This window comes from Camelina sativa, chromosome 5 (genome assembly GCF_000633955.1).
Source record: "Camelina sativa cultivar DH55 chromosome 5, Cs, whole genome shotgun sequence".
In the NCBI taxonomy this organism is placed as follows: Eukaryota; Viridiplantae; Streptophyta; class Magnoliopsida; order Brassicales; family Brassicaceae; genus Camelina; species Camelina sativa.
In genome coordinates, this window is record NC_025689.1 from 24398014 (window position 1) to 24413521 (window position 15508).

Genomic DNA, 15508 nt, shown 5'->3' on the forward strand with positions numbered 1-15508 from the left:
AGTAATTGTTCAACGAAAAACACAGTAGCTTAGTGGTTGTGAGCTCCATGTGCACGCGCGCGCGCCCAGGGTTCGAATCCCACTATGCGCGGTACAACTGGTACAACTAGGGTGCAACTGGTACAATTAGGGAATATATGGTACAACTATGCGAGGTGCAACTGGTACAACTATGGTGCAACTGGTACAACTAGGGGATATATGGTACAACTATACAAGGTGCAACTAGGAGATATATGGTACAACTATTCTTTAAAAATTATTAGAGGGGTAGTTTCGTCCTTTCATTAAAAAAAGGGGTAATAAGATTAAGTGGGGGTAATGCAGAGATGAATTTCTGGTATAGGGACACTAGAGATGAATTCTCTTAAATAGAGGAGTTTTGAGATGAAAACTCCTTTTCACGGTCTTTATCTTCCACTCACATTTCCACTACCAGGGTCGCGTTGCTTCACTCTCCACTGTAAAGAGAGGTCGCTGCGATTTCTGTAATTCGCCCCTGAGACCTTCTCAATTTACTTTCATTACCACTTTACCTTCTTTAACTTCGTCTTCTCCAGTGAGCTATGAACATACTGAAGATTGCAGATTTCACTCTCTTCTTCCTCTTCTTCGTCTGCTCTCCCGCGTCGCTTCAAGCTCAATCCCAGCTTCCCGACATCGACCCACAAGACAAAGCCTCTTTATTGATATTCAAGGTTTCGATTCACGACCTTAATCGAAGCTTATCGACATGGTACGGCTCATCTTGTTCTAACTGGACAGGTCTAGCTTGTCACAATCCGACCGGAAAAGTTCTCTCTATCACTTTATCCGGTTTGAATCTCTCCGGTGAGCTTCACCCATCTCTCTGTAAGCTCTCTTCTCTTCAAAGCTTGGACCTTTCCCGGAACAATTTCTCTGGAAACGTACCTTCTTGCTTCGGTTCGTTGCGTAATCTTAGGGCACTTAATCTTAGTCGGAACGGATTCGTTGGTTCGATTCCTGACACATTCGTGAGTCTTAAGGAGCTTAGAGAAGTTGTTCTAAGTGAGAATAGAGATCTAGGCGGTGTGATTCCTCACTGGTTTGGGGGTTTCTCGATGAATCTTGAGAGAATTGATCTTAGTTTCTGCTCGTTTCTTGGAGAATTGCCTGAGAGCTTGCTGTACTTGAAGTCTCTTAACTACTTGAATCTTGAGAGCAATAACTTGACTGGTACACTTAGAGATTTTCAGCAGCCGTTGGTGGTTCTTAATCTTGCTTCAAATCGGTTTTCTGGTACACTGCCTTGTTTCTACTCCTCTCGTCCTTCTCTTAGTGTTCTGAATCTGGCTGAGAATTTGTTGGTTGGTGGGTTACCTTCTTGTTTGGGTTCTTTAGTAGAGCTGAGTCATTTGAATCTATCTTTCAATGGCTTTAACTACGAGATATCTCCAAGGCTTATGTTTTCAGAGAAGCTTGTGATGTTGGACTTGAGTCACAACGGGTTTTCAGGTCGTCTTCCTAGCAGAATCTCTGAAACAACTGAGAAATTGGGTTTGGTACTTCTTGACCTTTCTCACAATAGGTTTTCTGGTGATATACCGTTGAGGATTACTGAGTTGAAGAGTTTACAAGCATTGCGTCTCTCTCACAATCTTCTAACCGGAGATATCCCGGCTAAGATTGGGAATCTGACGTATCTCCAGTTCATTGATCTTTCCCACAACGCATTAACCGGCTCGATACCTCTCAACATTGTTGGTTGCTTTCAGTTGCTTGCTTTGATGATTAGTAACAACAATCTCTCTGGGGAAATACAACCAGAGCTTGATGCTTTGGACAGTCTGAAGATACTTGACATAAGCAACAATCAGATTTCAGGTGAGATACCACTTACTTTGGCTGGCCTGAAGTCTCTTGAGATTGTGGATATCAGTTCCAACAACCTCTCAGGAAACCTGAATGAAGCCATTACCAAATGGTCCAATCTCAAGTATCTCTCTCTTGCCCGGAACAAATTCAGTGGAACCCTTCCATCTTGGCTGTTCAAGTTTGACAAAATCCAAATGATCGACTACTCCAGCAACAGATTCTCCTGGTTCATACCGGACGATAACTTAAACAGCACACGCTTCAAAGATCTTCACGCCGCTGGAGAAGAAAGATCTGCAGAGCCACCAGGGAAAGTAGAGATCAAAATATCAGCAGCTGTGGTTGCCAAAGACGAACTAAGCTTCAGCTACAGTCTATTATCCATGGTTGGGATTGATCTCTCTGACAATCTATTACACGGAGAGATCCCAGAAGCTTTGTTCAGACAGAAGAATATTGAGTACTTAAACTTGTCCTACAACTTCCTTGAAGGTCAGCTTCCACGTCTAGAGAAGCTGCCAAGGTTAAAGGCCTTAGATCTTTCACACAATTCTCTATCAGGTCAAGTCACTGGAAACATCTCGGCTCCTCCGGGACTCACACTTCTGAACCTATCTCATAACTGTTTCTCTGGAATCATTACTGAGAAAGAAGGGCTTGGGAAGTTTCCAGGAGCCTTGGCTGGAAATCCGGAACTGTGTGTAGAATCTCCTGGAAGCAAGTGTGATCCGGCTAATATTGATGCATCACAAGAGGAAATATATCAAAACGAATTGGTAGAAGGACCGATATCGATTTGGATATTCTGCTTGAGTGCGTTTATCAGCTTCGATTTTGGAGTGCTAGGTATCTTCTGCTCAGCTCGTGCTCGGAGTTATATTCTTCAGACCAAAGCTTAAAACTCTAGAGATTGATTGATGTGTATATTCAGTTGTAACTCACATATGTATGTTTGTTGGTCTGAGATGAGAAGTGGAAATGCTCGCATTTAACTAAAATCTTGGTTACATTCACTTGTGTATATAGTTTGAACGGTTTCTTCTTATACTCCTTTTGCTATCCATTGTTACATTCACTTGTGTATATTCGCATTTTTTGGTCTGTTTTAAAAATATTCTATACTCCAGTATAGAGTTTAGCGCACCAAATTAGGCTGAGAAAACCCTAACCCTAGTTTGGGTTTACAAATGAGATGGTTAGAGTTTAGATTTTACAAGTAAAACGAAATTATATGTCGGTTTGGGTTCATAAATGAAATGGTTAGAGGATTTAGATTTTACGAGTAGAACGAAATTATATGTCGGTTTGGGTTTATTAAAGAACGGTTTAAAATTTTAATTTTATAATAATGTATACAAATTTTATTTCCTTATTTAATAAGGGGGTGAATGAATAGATTCACCCCTAGGATGAACCCAAGTATTGTTTATATATATATATATATATATATATATATATTGAAACTAAGATATCTCCATTTTGTTTGTTAAAAAAAAAAATATATATATCTCCATTTTTTTGTTTTAACATATATAGATTTTTAGAAAATAATTTTTTTTTTTTACATTCTACAGTAACTTTTAACATGAAACATTCAGACTTATTATTAGAAGAAAAGAAAAGAAAAAACAATTGTATTGGATTTTCCAACTTGGTATCCAGTTAAATTCGGGTTATCCGTATACCATTCGGATAAATTGATCAACAATGCAAAGCCAAAAATGCAAAAAAGTATTATTACTACATTCATCATATCTCATTCTCAATTTCGTTTCATCTCACAAAATAAATAAATTACAAAAATGGCAATGTGATTTAATATCTCTCTCTCTCTCACTTTCGTCGGTGAAGGGGAAAAAAGCGAAATTTCGCCGCAAAGTCCACACCTTCGATCGATCTTGATTCTGGGTTTCTCCCAAATTGGTATCGAATTTGATATCTTCAGGATCTCAACCCACAAGAATCAATCATGCTTTCTTTATCCTCTTCTTCTTCTTCTTCGTTGCTTCGTCCGAGTTTACACTGCCATGGTTCTTCTTCTTCTGGTCGGTCCGTCGTTGTACCAAGAAGGAGTGTTATCTCGTTTCGTCGGAAAGTCTCTTGCTGTTGCATAGCTCCTCCTCAGAACTTGGACAACGATGCCACTAGATTCGATGTATTGATTTTGTTTTCACAATGTTGCTATCCATTGTTATGTCTCTTTAGCTCGTTGAATTGTTTTTTTTTTTCAATATATCATGGTAGAATCTGCCTTAATACTTTTAATTTTATATCAAAATGTTCTGCATTTTTTTTGCTGGAGCTTGGGTCTTGTCTGATGTTTGATACTGTGTCTTGTCTAAATGTTTGATAATGTGATGATATATCTGCAGAGTCTCTCTAACTCAGGAGGAGGTATGAGTAAACAGCGAGAGCCTGAGAATGATTCTGATGTTCTTATTGAATGTCGAGATGTCTACAAATCGTTTGGGGAAAAACATATCTTGAAAGGTGTTAGCTTTAAGGTACATTGAGCATCCTTACTACCCTTTCATGAATCCAATGTAAAAAAGATGGTGCTACCCATCTTGTAAGGCGTTAGCTTTTAGGCTTCCTCACGCCTTCTTGTCAGTCTAGACTACCTTAGCGGATTTCTTTGCTACTCTTTTGCCATAAAAGTGTTCTGCTTTGGCTATTTGTAGCATTGTATTGATAAGTAAGCTGTTTTATCATATTTTGAAGTCTTGAAATCCCGGGCGTTGCAAAGAACGTCAGTGTATATTAACTACAATGTTATGTTTTCTCTTACTTGTTTGGATCTTGGGATTTTGAAAGTCACACAAACACACCACATGCTAACCAAATTCTTTTGAATGCAGATTAGACATGGCGAAGCTGTTGGGGTGATCGGTCCTTCTGGGACTGGGAAATCAACCATTTTAAAGATCATGGCTGGACTTCTTGCTCCAGACAAGGTCTGCAACTGTCTCTACTCTATCTGGCAGATCATAACCTTCAGATTATGGATTTTCTTTGATGTTTGGTATGCAGGGAGAAGTTTATATACGAGGAAAAAAACGAGCTGGTTTGATAAGTGATGAGGAAATATCAGGACTTCGTATTGGCCTGGTAACTGCTGTTCTGAGATATGATTCTCATGAGTCGTGGATTATTTGTTTCGAGTTTGTGTATATAAATGGCATTTTTTCTATCTTACAGGTGTTTCAGAGTGCAGCTCTCTTTGATTCTCTATCAGTTCGTGAAAATGTTGGTTTTCTACTGTAAGATGTTATTCTTTAACGTCCTATATGGCCTCATTTTTAGCCAAAAGATTACGGATACGGATGCTTTTTTTGGTTTTAGACATATTGATTGTCTATGGTAATGATCACAGTTATGAAAGATCAAAAATGCCGGAGAATCAAATATCTGAGCTTGTGACACAAACCTTAGCAGCTGTTGGTTTGAAGGTATCTTAATTCAGTACAAACATAGGCTAGTTAAATACCTGGTGAATAGTCCACATCCAGCTTATTTTTATTTTTGTTTCTAATAAGATCAGGGTGTTGAGAATCGATTACCTTCTGAGCTATCTGGTGGAATGAAGAAAAGGGTTGCTTTAGCTCGTTCACTAATTTTTGATACAACAAAAGAGGTCATAGAGCCAGAGGTAATCTGAAGATCTACTCATGTTGTTTCTTCTCTAGAGGCTCGACTCCTGCATCTCATAGTTCATGATGAAAGTTTTTAACTTATCAGGTGGTGAAAATTAAGCATTCATTTATGGGTTTTGAAGTTAGTTTAATTATGCGCTGCCTTTTCTTAGGTGCTCTTGTACGATGAGCCAACTGCTGGACTGGATCCAATTGCATCAACTGTAGTTGAAGATCTTATACGGTCTGTTCACATGACGGATGAGGATGCAGTTGGAAAACCTGGAAAAATTGCGTCTTATCTGGTTGTAACACATCAACATAGCACCATTCAAAGAGCTGTAGACAGGTTCTGATTTCAGTCCATATTACAAGATATGGTTTTTGCAGCTCTCACTTCATCCCTGAAGAAAGTTAAGTTTCTTCTTGTATTCAGGTTATTGTTTCTGTATGAAGGAAAGATCGTTTGGCAAGGAATGACACATGAATTTACAACCTCAACAAATCCAATAGTTCAACAGGTCCCTTCTTTTCACATGTTCACATCTAATATCAACATGGACGTACTTGGGATGCAGTTTGAGTCATTCATTTTTGTTTTGTATCTCTCAGTTTGCTACAGGCAGCCTCGATGGACCAATCAGATACTAGGGGACGCAATCTGAGACAATTTGGGATGAAGAAACGACGAGACACGGTTGGCACACAACATATGTCTGGATTCTGGCAAATATATATACCTCTGGCTTCCCATTAAGATTTGGAAGAAACCGTCTGAGAGCAATTAGTTCACAAGAAACTTCAGTTCCTCCTAAACAAAGCTTAGCCTACTTGTAAACACTCGTTATTCTTAGAAGAGTAGATCAGGGAAGCATTGTAAGTCGTGAGATTTCACTCTATAATGCATAAATGAGAATTGGGTTTTTATCTACCAAGAACAAAGACTTGCATTTTCATACATACTGAAACTTTAGCAGATACTTGTGAATCTCCAAAACAGTAGTAACAAATGTATATATATACACAAACATAACTCATCTAGAAGAAGAGAAAGATGCTTTATTTCAACTGCCTAACTTGAAAGCATCAACAAAGAGACCTAAGCAAACACCAGCTTTCCAGAAATTCATAAACACAACAAAAGACTGCAACTTCCCTGAAAACATTGAAGAAGACGGCCTCTTATACATAAGCATACCGATTCCTTCGATCGCAGCCACGACGATTCCAGCAACAAGCACGTCCCAGTCACCGGTTTGTCCAAGAATCGTAGCCAATGCATTGGCAGTGTAGAAGCCAAGAAGCAGCAAAAATATCTTCATTGGGAAGTTTTTTCTTGCAGAGTTTATCTTCCCAAGCAGCTGTTTGCCTCCTGCGATCGCAATTCGACCCAATCGAGTGCTACCGAGAACGGTCCTGTCTCCATTCATCTCTTGTCCTCCTCCATCATTATCTCCAGGAACAGGAACAGAAGAACCTGTGTCTAACGCAAACGCTATTTTCCGGTTTGGTCTTGTCATCTGAAAACTATTGAACAAAAATGAAGAAAACTTTTCAATACTCAAACCCTAAGATGATTACGCCTCAAATTCAAAATTTGCAATGCTGAAACCAATGATGATGATTATGCACAGAATCGAAACGTGAAACGTGAAACGCAAAACGGTACCTTTTCATGGGATAAGGAAATGAAGTAAGGGTAATGGAGGAAGCTCTTCGTCTGCTATGGAATACATTTATCATAAAGGAGAGACCTTTATCAATTTCCAGAGCTGGGGAGACGCGTGAAGCTTGAATTTGACATGCCATTAGAAAACAATGTCTCGATTTTTCTGAGATTTAGGGTTTTTTTAACTATGTCACAGCGAAGACAAAACAAAGCTTAGCCCGATTGATCTAAGAGGAAAAAGCAAGAAGCTTAAGTCGAATGAAACAATGGAGATCGGAGAAGATGAGTGTCAGATTTGAGAGACTCAACTCACAGTACGGGTACGGCGTTGAAGGTTCTTTTTTAGTTTCATCCACTTCACACAACTTTTTTACTTTTTTACATTTTACTTCACACAATTTTTTACTTTTGGAACAATTTTTCAAAACCTCTAGAAAGTTAATAAATCTGTTTGGGTCAGCCAATCGGGTTTCAATGGTCGGTCGGTGGTTTAATCTGAATTAGTGTTGGTACTTGCGGTGGCCATGGTTTAGGCCTTTATTAGTGATAACTTTTCTAGTTTTGTTGGGTTTATTATCAGAGTTCAGAGTACAACTTCTTTACATGTGTATCGTTAAAAAAAAGAGAAAATAACTAGAATAAATATATATTGGAATTAATAAATACCTATATCTTTTAAAAATAACTAAGAGTGTTTTCTTTTTGTCTTTTTTTTAATCTCTATAACTAGATAGTGATCCACGCTGTACAACGTGGAAAAATATTTACGTAAATTAGAATTTATTTGTTACAAAATAATAGTAGAAAATATTAACTTCGTAGTCGGTACTACTATTTTGGTTTGGATAAAATATCAAATTTGTTAATTATATATTCGGTCAAGTCTATAAAAAAAAATCCAACAAAACATGTACTAACCCATGATCTGGTATTACAAATTGATGTGATCGTGTTTAGAGATCTTAATATATCAAATTTACAATAGTGATTGGTGTTAATATTAACACCATTGCAGTTATTGGTATAACATGTTAGTATATATCAACTTTATATGTAAAAAATACAATTAGATTATTTATATGTATATTGTCAATATTATAAACTTAATATTGTTTCTACAGTGAATATAGTGTATAAACAATAATTTTTTAGCCAATTAAATTGTTTGTTATTGTTTTTTAAGATTTCTAAAACAATAAATAGAATCTGGAAAAAAAATTATCAAATAATTTCGAAAATATTGTTTTATTATTTTGTAAACAAATATAAATTTTTTTTGTTAGTTATTAGATTAATTAAAATACAATATCATTTTTCGTAACATGCCACATCAAAGATATATGTCATTATTAAATAGTTTAGATATGCAAATATTTAATATTAGTTTTATAAATAAAATTAAGTTTTATAATTGTTCTAAATAGTTTGTTATTGTTTCCTAAGATTTATGAAACAATAAATAGACTCTGTTAAGTAATTTTATTACACAATTTCAAAAATATTGTTTTATTATTTTATAAAGGGAAATTACATAGAATATTATATAAAAGTAGGTTTATTACTAGATTAACACGTTGAGATTTTTGACTTACTAGAATAATACATAAAAGTTTGCAAATTACTTCTATACTTGAGTTGTGTGTTTTATTACATTTTATGTCATTTATAATTAAAATTGTCTTTGATTTTGAAGAGAAAGGAACACAAAAACCTTGAAGAATCTATTCCTGATTTTTTTTATTCTCTTAAATTTGGGTTGGCAAAAAAATATGATATTGATTCCTTCTAATTTAATTCATCTTTTTCAACTAAAATCATGACAAAAGAAAGAAATTTATCAGAGCTAGATAATTATTCTGTGAGCTCACTGTTCACTTTTTATCTCAAGAACAGAACAAAGTTGTAGATCTAGTTTTTATTTTGAGTGAGTTTCGTTTTTTTATAGTTGATTGTTGCCATTTTCTTATGGTCGATCGTTTTCCTTTTAAATTGCTCTTGTTTTTTTTTTTTGTTTAGATCCACCGGCAAAATCACTGAGAACAAAAAAAAAAAAGCTTCTAATTGTTATTCTCTTAATTGTTTCTATTTTTCATTTCTCTTCTTTCTTCTTCTTCTTCTTCTTCATCAGCTCTTTGATTTTTTTGAATCTTGATCTGTGAGGAAAGACTCTTTGAATCTCTCTATCTCTCCGCTCAAGACGTGAATTTGAGGCAAACCCATTACGATTCTCTCCATGTTCAATTTGATTGAAAGCAAATCTCTCCCAGAGGAGTAAGGCGGGAATCTCAAAAATTATGGATTCTGAAAATCCAAATGCGGTCTGGGAGAAGACCACAAGGAAGAAGAAGAAGAAGAAGGAACGGGAAAGAAGAGACGGAATTGAGATCGAGAAGAAGCGGCGGTGAGAAATCGGGATCAGAGAATCTGATCGGATCTGATGTTGGGTTTGGGATTGTATCTGTCAGGAGGAGGAATTAGGGTTTTTTCGGATTCGGTTTCTCTAGTCACTACTGTTGTGGTGGGGCTGCAGCACTACCAAGTTGGAGGATGCAGCTTCACATATCGCCTAGCATGAGAAGCATCACGATTTCGAGCAGCAATGAGTTTATTGACTTGATGAAGATCAAGGTCGCAGCTCGTCACATCTCTTACCGAACTCTCTTCCACACCATCTTAATCCTCGCTTTCTTGTTGCCTTTTGTTTTCATCCTCACCGCTGTTGTTACCCTCGAAGGTGTCAACAAGTGCTCCTCCATTGGTATATAAATTTATTTCCTTTCCTTAAGAAGTTGTTTCTGATTTTGTTGTCTTCTTCATTTTTACTGGTTTGGATACTGATGGGCTCAGAAAATGCATGAGCTTAGGCTACTCGTCAAAGAAATTCTAATACGACAATTGGACAGTGTAACTGTTTTACTTGGTTAATAAGATATTGAGCTTGTTTCTAGTTGGGTGGTCTTGGTGTCTTGGTCTTCAACTGGGGGTCTCTAACCAGAGTTTCACCTTTCGTGTTTAGATGGAAATGGTTTCAAGACAAGTACTATGAGACTTGGAGCTGATGCTATTGTCTTTAGTCGCTCAACTCGTGGAGGGTATTGATAAATCTGGTACATCGTATACTCTGAGTATGGTTTATGCTCGTCTTTTAACCTTTTAATCTATTCTGTTTTAGCAAATCTACTCAGAGCGTTGGTCTTCTGTCTTACACGTTCCTCAGAAAAACTGGTCAGGATGATATCATTGTTCCTATGGTAAAATCTTCAGCATTTTAGACTTTTTTCATGCCTGAAATAAATGATTCTTGTAAACTCTAGGATGTGCAACAATTTTTTGTTCTCAAGTGATAGATGAGATGTGCAATGCAGATTGATATTGATATATCCAAGGAGCGACCAGAACCAATTATCTATGGATCTTCAGAAGATTGGGTTGCCAACCTTGAAATTCTACTCAAATGGTCTCCGTTTTCAACAGAGGCTGAACTTTGGCAGCAGGTTGTTACTTTCAAGAGTTAGCTCATGAATATCTCATTGCATCTTGTTCCCTTTAATTCAGTATGAAGATTTTGAATCCTCTTGAATGCGCTCTGTTTAATTAATTCGTTTATTTCCATCTTCCGCCTACCAGTTTGAGGATATTGGAACACATGGAACAAAAGTGATTATATACAACTTGTGGCTTAATGATGAAGGTATCTATGAGCTGAGTTTTGACGACGATGATGAGGTAATTCAAACATTCTGTAAATGATATACTATGAGATATCTTGCCAGAGGTGTCTTAGGTCTGGTCTTATGCTTTGATATTGGTATAGGACATCCGGCTCCGAGATGAAGGTGTCCATGACGGAAAACGGTTGCATCATAAATTATTAGAACTGAGATCTCATATTTCATACCACTTACGTTTTTCTCTGAGGGTAATCTCTTTAATATCTTCTTCCTTTTCTAATAATTTTTTGTTCCAAAGATGTTTGATTCACTTTGTTAGTTCTTTATCCTTAGGCTTATGCTTCAATGTTATATCTCAAAAAGTTCAACAATTTCAAAATTATACTTCGGGGAATCCCTGTGGAGCAGTTCAACATTGCTGATGAATTAAGAGTATCTGAGATTATAAAGCCCCATACCGCTACAGTTGAACAAGTAATATAAATTAGACTTCCTCTTCTTTTTTTTTCTCTTTTCTACTCTCTAGTTTTGTTATGTGGAGCTTTGGCTAATTGTTTATAATTTCCTTTTGCGTTTTCATATGCCAAACATTAATCTAGTTTTCTAGGTTCAAGTTATGAGAAGAAAAAAAACCCACTAAGCGTTCATGTTACAGGCTCCCACTGAGATCAAAGTTGGATTTATAAAGGAAGCGCCTAAGCTTGTAGTTTGCGGTTTCAACGTCTATCACAAAACCGTCCAAAACTTAATTCAATCATTTTCTCAATATTTATTTTTGATTCCGAATCGCAATATCTTTGGTTGACTATTATTCTACTGCTTCCTTTCCTTAAGAAGTTGTTTCTGATTTTGTTGTCTTCTTCATTTTAACTGGTTTGGATCTCGACTTTTCTGATGTGGTTTAGCTAAATTTTGGATTCTCTGTTGTGCCTTGTCTTCTCCGTGGAACGATTATGATCTTCCCTAGCAGCTAGATTTTGGCAGGCTAACAAAAAGTTTTCATTTTCTAGGGATTGTACTAGGATAGGCTTAAGTCAACAGATTTTGGATTCTTCTTGTTAGGTCCCCACTAATGAATTTTGTAGGATCTTGGTTTTCAAAGATCTGCGGCCCTTGAAATTGTTAAGTTGGTTTCATTTTCTGCATATGAATAAGATCTACTATTGTTAGTTCTTGTTGCTCTCTAAACTGACCCATATTAATTGGAAGATTATCATATGTGATATGTTTTTATTTGTCTTTGAACAGATGGAGAAGTTTGAACGGGATATAAGGGAATTAAAATTTGCAGAACTTATGAACAAGCACTTCGCAGCAAGTTCCAGTTGTACTCAGTATGTACAGTTGAAGAAAAGGCCCTGATTCTGGCTAGGCAAAATAAGGGGCAAAATAAGCGGCAACATAAGGCTGTAGAGAACCTAAACCGTCCTCTCACGCATGCACTGCTCTTGTGGCGGGATCAACAGCTTCTCTGTTCTCTGGGATTCACCATATGCCGCAATGAGCAGTGCTTCAGCTCGACCACGATCCTTTTTCCTCTTAAGTTGCGAACTAAGTGATGGAAACAACTGTGCCGCAACTCGTCTACTATCGTTCTGTAAACAAAAATTGTAAATTTTGTCAGCGTTTGAGGGATTTGTTTTTAAAGTGCTTGGACAATAGTTTTAACAAAAGTTTGACAGTAAAAGATCAAACCACCTTTGTGCTACTCCCACTGGCAAGTTGAAAATGCCTCTTCCATAAAGATGCAGAGACTGGAATGACACAAAAGCCTGAAGCAACAAGTGTTCCTATCCATAACCCATATCCAAATCCTCCACTATACCAACCCTAAGACATAAACACAAACATTTCAGTTTCAACCAAAAAAAAACACACCAAAACTGAAGAAAAATGGAATGAGTATTGTAGTATTAACTTGTTTTCCATCTTTGGGAAACGGGTTCGATTGTTCTATATATATTCTGCTTCCTACATTATTGAACACAAAAGATGTAAAAAATCTTCTAAATTTCACCCAAAGAACACAAAAAAACCAACGTACAAAAACAGATAGTCTTACCAGAAGGAACATCTAAATATTATCCTCTATAGTTAAAATGTAATTTTGTGTGGTTATTGTTCATTACCTCTTGAAAATATAATAAATAAATAAACAATTACGAATTACATAGGTTATTCTAGTAACATCTCTTACTTTTTTCTAGTAACATCTCTTACTTGTTCCATTTCCGATGAACAACAACGACAATATTAGCTAGGGTTGTATAAGAAGATATGTTGAAGATGACTATAAAATTACAATAATATTGTTCATTAAAACGGATTTATGGACCTACACTAAGAAAAAGAACGTTATGTACGTACACTAATCTCAAGAACATTATGTATGTATAAGTTCATATGTACGTACACGTTTATATGTACGTACATGTTCGATTTTAGGTTTAATAAACCCGAAATTACCAGAATATCCTCGTCTTCTACCTCTAACATACGACTGAAAACCCTAATTTTCCCTGCCTCACTTTATTTTTTCACGACTTATGTCTATTTTTTTGGTTTCACTTGTGGGTTTTTTACTCAACTATTATAGATTTTCATCTCAACATCTGATTTCTAAATTAAAAACCTATAAAAAGTGAGTTATATAGATTTTCGAACAGATATCTAGCTCTTCCATGGATGAACCCAGAGGAAAGATTAACGAAACAGAGTAGGAAAAAGACGTTTGCTCCGGCCGACAAACAGAATACGATTGATGAATCTGCTACAAACGTTATTACATGAACACCATAGATCGGAAGAACAGCAAACGTGTTTAGATCTACCTCCAATAAGTCTATCGCAACGCTAGACTGTCTTTGACAGCTCAAACAAATTCGTGTTATTCTGGTAAGACTTTACAGCTGTCAAAAATGCTTACTAAATCTACCACGGACAAGAAACCTACCATCACACTCCGAAAACTATTTCAAAAAAACAAACAAGTATACCAAAAATATCTGAAACGAGAGAAGGCTGTCGAATAAATCTGTTGCAACAGGCCATTAGTCTATCATAAATATCTTTTGGGTCATATTGACCGTTGAAGGTGTACGTCAGATATTTTTGGTACACTTAGTTTTTGATACACNAAAAGCCCTAATTTCCCCTGCCTCACTTTATTTTTTCACGACTTATGTCTATTTTTTTGGTTTCACTTGTGGGGTTTTTACTCAACTATTATAGATTTTCGTCTCAACATCTGATTTCTAAATTAAAAACCTATAAAAAGTGAGTTATATAGATTTCCGAAACGATATCTTGCTCTTCCATGGATGAACCCAGAGGAAAGATTTCCGAAACTGAGTAGGAAANATTTTTTCACGACTTATGTCTATTTTTTTGGTTTCACTTGTGGGGTTTTTACTCAACTATTATAGATTTTCGTCTCAACATCTGATTTCTAAATTAAAAACCTATAAAAAGTGAGTTATATAGATTTCCGAAACGATATCTTGCTCTTCCATGGATGAACCCAGAGGAAAGATTTCCGAAACTGAGCAGGAAAAAGACGTTTGCTCCGGCCGATAAACAGAATACGATTGATGAATCTGCTACAAACGTTATTACATGAACACCATAGATTGGAAGAACAACAAACGTGTTTAGATCTACCTCCAATAAGTCTATCGCAACGCTAGACTGTCTTTGACAGCTCAAACAAATTCGTGTTATTCTGGTAAGACTTTACAGCTGTCAAAAATGCTTACTAAATCTACCACGGACAAGAAACCTACCATCACACTCCGAAAACTATTTCAAAAAAACAAACAAGTATACCAAAAATATCTGAAACGAGAGAAGGCTGTCGAATAAATCTGTTGCAACAGGCCATTAGTCTATCATAAATATCTTTTGGGTCATATTGACCGTTGAAGGTGTACATCAGATATTTTTGGTACACTTAGTTTTTGATACACATATACGTCCACCGATAAGTGTACCAACACTACAACTAAGTGTACCATCTACGTCGACAGCAAAGTGTACCAGCACTACAACTAAGTGTACCAAAAATATCTGACGTACACCTTTAATCAGTCCACGTGTATAAATCTACCATCAAAGGATCGGTAGACTTAGTCCCAACTTCCAATGTTTTTTTTTCTAATGGCATTAGCCGTAATTACGTTTTTTCCCACCACTAGTTTCAGGGGTAGTATAGGTACAATGTGTTAGTCTAGTAATTACAAACAATTGTATGTTACTTTTGTAATAAGGAAGCTTTTATGCAATATTCTAGTAACTCACCCTTTTATAAATTCATATAAGTTCGTTGTCAAAAAAAAACTAATATAAGTTTTTTTTTGTTAGTTATTAAATTAATAAAAATGTAATGGCATTTTTTTGCTATTTTTTTGGTAAACATTTTCTGGTTACAACAAATTAATATTAAAATTGTGTTAGTATATTTTATATTAAAATACAATGGCATTTTGTATAATATACCACATAGGAGTAGGACTATTTGTTTAGAATTGAAACGACCTGATCCGTTTTTTTCTTTTTAAATAATAAATAGTAAATATAATCATATATATAAAAGTAAGGTTTCACTCTCTCCTTATTGGCCCATCTGGCAATGCAATTTTAACAAAAAAAAAATATTTTTTATTAAAACACAAATTTAAAAACAATTAATTTTCACATTTAAC

The 15508-nt window shown here is 35.9% G+C and overlaps 4 protein-coding genes across 5 annotated transcripts; 3 read left to right on the forward strand and 1 right to left on the reverse strand.

Annotated features, from left to right (window-relative positions):
- LOC104787523 (leucine-rich repeat receptor-like protein CLAVATA2) lies at nt 416-2905 on the forward strand. Its single transcript, XM_010513128.2, has one exon. The coding sequence runs from the start codon at nt 567-569 to the stop codon at nt 2733-2735; it is 2169 nt and encodes a 722-aa protein (XP_010511430.1). The 5' UTR covers nt 416-566; the 3' UTR covers nt 2736-2905.
- On the forward strand, nt 3789-6399 carry LOC104787525 (protein TRIGALACTOSYLDIACYLGLYCEROL 3, chloroplastic; the record flags this gene model as incomplete). Its single annotated transcript, XM_010513130.2, is given in 10 exon segments — nt 3789-3991; nt 4209-4340; nt 4695-4790; nt 4867-4944; nt 5035-5096; nt 5210-5285; nt 5378-5485; nt 5642-5817; nt 5905-5989; nt 6081-6399. Coding segments are annotated over 10 exon segments (1038 nt in total). The 3' UTR covers nt 6120-6399.
- LOC104787524 (ycf20-like protein) lies at nt 6469-7475 on the reverse strand. The gene is made up of 2 exons (XM_010513129.2): nt 7138-7475; nt 6469-6995 (listed from the first exon to the last, which is right to left on the reverse strand). Exons 1-2 carry the CDS (start codon nt 7275-7277, stop codon nt 6533-6535), a joined length of 603 nt encoding a protein of 200 aa, XP_010511431.1. The 5' UTR covers nt 7278-7475; the 3' UTR covers nt 6469-6532.
- Nucleotides 8856-12516, forward strand: LOC104787526 (protein MICRORCHIDIA 3-like). Of its 2 annotated transcripts, none has more exons than XM_010513133.2 (8): nt 8856-9895; nt 10154-10229; nt 10310-10388; nt 10503-10631; nt 10765-10863; nt 10952-11056; nt 11142-11282; nt 11464-11658. In XM_010513133.2, exons 1-8 carry the CDS (start codon nt 9685-9687, stop codon nt 11611-11613), a joined length of 990 nt encoding a protein of 329 aa, XP_010511435.1. In that variant the 5' UTR covers nt 8856-9684; the 3' UTR covers nt 11614-11658. The 2 variants fall into 2 exon arrangements, with proteins under 2 accessions (XP_010511435.1, XP_010511436.1); XM_010513134.2 differs by lacking the exon at nt 11464-11658 and adding an exon at nt 12057-12516 and having other exon boundaries at nt 8859-9895.